The sequence below is a fragment of the Pteropus vampyrus genome, unplaced genomic scaffold, assembly GCF_000151845.1.
Source record: "Pteropus vampyrus isolate Shadow unplaced genomic scaffold, Pvam_2.0 Scaffold90, whole genome shotgun sequence".
Lineage (NCBI taxonomy): Eukaryota > Metazoa > Chordata > Mammalia > Chiroptera > Pteropodidae > Pteropus > Pteropus vampyrus.
This window is the reverse complement of record NW_011888871.1, coordinates 660755-664687: the sequence shown is the minus strand read 5'-3', so window position 1 is coordinate 664687 and position 3933 is coordinate 660755. Positions and strand designations below refer to the sequence as shown.

At 60.1% G+C, this 3933-nt stretch overlaps 1 protein-coding gene across 1 annotated transcript in view; it reads left to right on the top strand.

The window, feature by feature from the left end:
- Nucleotides 1–3917, top strand: part of CARD11 (caspase recruitment domain family member 11) — a 31207-nt gene extending 27290 nt beyond the window's left edge. The window contains exons 18-19 of the mRNA XM_023532756.1: nucleotides 1742–1988; nucleotides 3405–3917. Of these exons, the coding sequence (XP_023388524.1) occupies nucleotides 1742–1988; nucleotides 3405–3524 (367 nt within the window). The 3' untranslated portion in view covers nucleotides 3525–3917. The remainder of the gene's footprint in view (nucleotides 1–1741; nucleotides 1989–3404) is intronic.
- The last annotated feature ends 16 nt before the right edge of the window (nucleotides 3918–3933 follow it).

Sequence of the window (3933 nt, the reverse complement as noted above, 5' to 3'; positions counted from 1 at the left end):
GTGGACACCTGCAGGCCCCACCTGGAGGCCGCTGTGAACAGCGCCACTGTGAGCACGGGCTGCATCTGCCCGTCTGGGTCCCCGCTGGCCATCCTCCTGGCACAGACCCAGGAGTGAACTGCCGTTCCCCACGGCGGCCACGCCAGGTCACGCCCCTGCCGCTGTGCACGAGCGTTTCGGTTGCTCCGTGTCCTTGCCAGCACGTGTTATTCCCTGTTTTTTTATAATAGCCATCCTAACGGGTGTGCAGTAGAAGTGTCAGGGCATTAGGTCGATCTTTCGAGGTACGATTCACAAACAGTAACAAGCCCCATTTTAAGCGTGTGGTTGAGCGAGTGTGGACATGACACGTGCCCCGCCGTGACCAGGACACAGAGCTTGGAGTCGTCCCTGACAGGCGTGTCCCTCCCTCCGCCCCCGCCCAGGCCCTGCTGATCTGTTCCCTGTCACATGAGTGTGCAGCTTCTAGAACTTTCTAGAGTTATAATCTCGCGTCCCTGGCGCCTTCCGCCCAGCACGAGTTTGAGGTTCACCCGTGCACCTGCTCCTCTGTGGTGAGCAGCTAGCAGCGTCCGCTGTGCGGGCGTAGCCTTCAGGAGTGGTTTGTTGTAAGCTGCCCCACGGGCCTCGTGGCGTGGGCTCCCCAGGCCAGCCCGGGCCTACGCCGGGGAGCCCACGCCTGGGCGTATCCCACCCTCCTCCTCTCGCAAACAGAGCCCGAGGCCCAGCGAGGTCAAAGATGCGTTCAGGGTCACCCAGCAAGTGAGTAGGGCCTCCAAGCTGTACCTCCTCCTCCAGGAACCCTGCCTGCTCACCTCTCCCCAGCTCTCCCATGCCTTCTCAGTGCTTCCCCAATAAGGCCATCGCTGCACCCCTGACCTATTTTATACTTATTAGTAACCCCCCTTCATCTCTTCTGCTAGGTCGCAGTTTTTTAAGTACGACAACTACTTTTTTAATCGTATTTTTATTCTTAACATCTGGGTCTTAGTAAGTGTTCGATAAATGTTAAATTGTTAAATTAATGGATGGGTGGATATATGGGTGGATAGATCCGTGGATGGGAAGTAGATGGGTGGATGGATGCTGGGTTGGTGGGTGGGTGGATGGATGAATAGATGGATCAGTGGGTGAGTGGATGGATGGGTGGTAGGTAGATGGGGGGGTAGGTGGATGGATGGAGGATGGATGGATGGTGGGTAGATGGGTGGATGGATGGATGATGGATGAATAGGTGGGTGGATAGGTTGGATAGATGGATCAGTGGATGGATGGATGGATGGATGGATGGATGGATGGATGGATGGATGGATACATGGACGGACAGATGGATAGATGGACAGACGGATAGATAGATGGACGGACGGATGGGTAGATGGGTGGATGGATGGATGATGGATGAATAGGTGGGTAGATGGGTAGATAGATGGATCAGTGAATGGATGGGTGGATGGATGGATAGATGAATCAGTGGATGGATGGATGGGTGGATGGACGGATCAGTGGATGGCTGGAGCAGGAAGTCCTTCGTGATAAGCAGCTGGTGATCAGGACTGTACCACAGTGCCTGACCAAGTGCCTGAGCGTCTTTGTTCAGGGAAGCCGACTGCAGAGGAGCCCGTCCACGCGGGTTTACTAACCAGCTCCTCTGTGGGCTGCCGTGGGGGGTGTGAAGGAGCACGTCCTTGACCCTGCCCCTGAGAAGCCTCACAGTCTAGTGGAGGGGATGAGAGTCATTTAGATGTGGCCAGAGGGAGATCGGCGTGGAGTCCTGTCCAGCCCAGAGGGGGAGGCGGAGTCTGGCCAGGACAGTCGGCCCAGGGTCGCCTCATGCCACCTCAGCACTGGCCTCTCTGTCCACAGATGTTGTCACCAGAGATGAGTTCCTTAGGAAGCAGAAGACGGAGACCATCATCTACTCCCGAGAAAAGAACGCCAACACTTTTGAGTGTGTTGTTCCCGCCAACATCGAGGCTGTGGCAGCCAAGGTGAGGGCACCGGGGGCTGGATGGGGTGACACCTGCCCCATGAGCTCTGCGCAGTGACTGTGGCTGCGGACGAGCTCTCCGTGCTGCCCCCCATGCGGACCGCGTGCCGTCCCTGCCCCCCTCCCGCCCGTATTACCTTTCTCCACCCTGTCTGCGGCTCTGACGTGCGTTTGTATTCGGAAACCTCCTCCTGTTCCTGACGGCTGCCTGGTGCCGGTGTCCTGGTTCCCGTTGCTTGGGGCTGTGTGTGTGTCTGGCTGTGATAACAAGGGCCAGAGACAGAGCGTGTCAGGGCGAAAGACAGGGAGAACGGGTAACAGGTATCGTGTCGGCCAAATGGAGGAAGATGGAGCACCAGAGGGCCATTGGCTGCGGTGCAGAAAAGGTGTCTGCATGCAATTTAGAGCCTGCTGGGGCCAGGCAGTGTGACCCCCTCGGCCCTCAGCCCTGAGCTCTTTTTGTGTCGGGTCTCTGTGTGTGGTGTTTTTGCGCTGTGCTCCAGAGTAGGGGGGCCGGCCCCTCGGTGGGCAGCGATGTCGAGGTGGTAGGAGCAGATGCCCAGCCAGGAGCTCTGCACCTGCCGTCCAGCTGACGGCCACGCTTCCCACGTGGCACACACACGGACGAAAGCAGGGGCAGAGCCATCAGCTGGCCCCGTCCGGGCGTGGGCATTCAGGGGATTCTGGCAGTGGACGAAATGGACGATGGGGGTGCGGGGCTAGAGCAAGGTCCTGTGGGCAGAAAAGGTGACGCCGTCCAACAACTCTGTGCCGTCCGTCGGAAGTCAGAGCAACAGCTGCACTGGGAGGGTGTGGGGGGCAGTGGCCAGGAGGAGCACTGGGGCTCTGGGCCGCTCGTTTCTACCTCTGGACTCGGGTGCGAGCCCCACAGGCACATGCGGTTTGTGGAATGCGCAGGGCTGCCAGCTCGGGGGCGTGCCCTGTTCTGTGCTCACGTAGGTTACATGTGAGGGCCGCGTGGCTTTATTGAAGCGACGCCTTCAGCAAAGCAAAGATGGTCCCTTTTAGAAACGGTGGGTTCCCGCATGCCAGGGATCGCTTGCAGACACTCCAGGACTGTCCAGCCGCCCCGTCCCTCAAGGGGCTCTCCCCTCGTGCCAGGAACGCCTTCCAGGCCACGTGGAGCAGCAGGGGTTCCCGCTGCTGATTTTGACGTTCATTAGACTCATCACGCCGCTGGTTCACCTCGGTGGTGGGAAGAGGGGGGTTCCGTCTCTGTGCACAGCAGGGGACCACGTGTCTGCACGGGGCGGGGGAGGGGGGGGCCTTGTCCAGAGCGTCAGGCTTCGCCTCGCGGCGCTGCCTGGTTCAGGCAGTGGCCCTCTGTCCCGTGGAGACGCCCAGGCCGGGGGAGCGGGGCGGGCCCATTGCTGACCGCTGGCCGTGCTGCCTGCAGAACAAGCACTGCCTGCTGGAGGCGGGGATCAGCTGCTCCCGAGACCTGATCAAGTCCAGGATCTACCCCATCGTGCTGTTCATCCGGGTGTCCGAGAAGAACATCAAGAGGTTCAGGTAGGGCTCCGAGACCCCAGGCGCCCGGGGCCTCCTCTCCGTCCCCCGCCCCGCCTCAGCGCGTCCTTGCTGAGTGCCAGCCTGCGGGCCAGGCGGACGCAGCCCTGACCAACAGCAACGGAGACAGTGACACACGCAGAATGTGTCCCGGGGGACGAGGACCAGGTGGCCGGGGGAGAGTGAGGTGGCCGGGCAGAGCTCCGAGAGGGGACACGCTGGCACCAGACCAAGAGGCGGGGACCGCCCGGGGCAGGCCTCTGACGGCAGAGTGATGGGGGTGACCTTGCAGCCAAGGGCTGTCCAGACCACACCAGGCCATTTAGGTCACAGGAAGGATGACGTTTTACTCTGAATGAGACAGGAGCCACTGGAGGTTTTGAGGAGATTTGTGACATGATCTCTCAGGGGTGAAG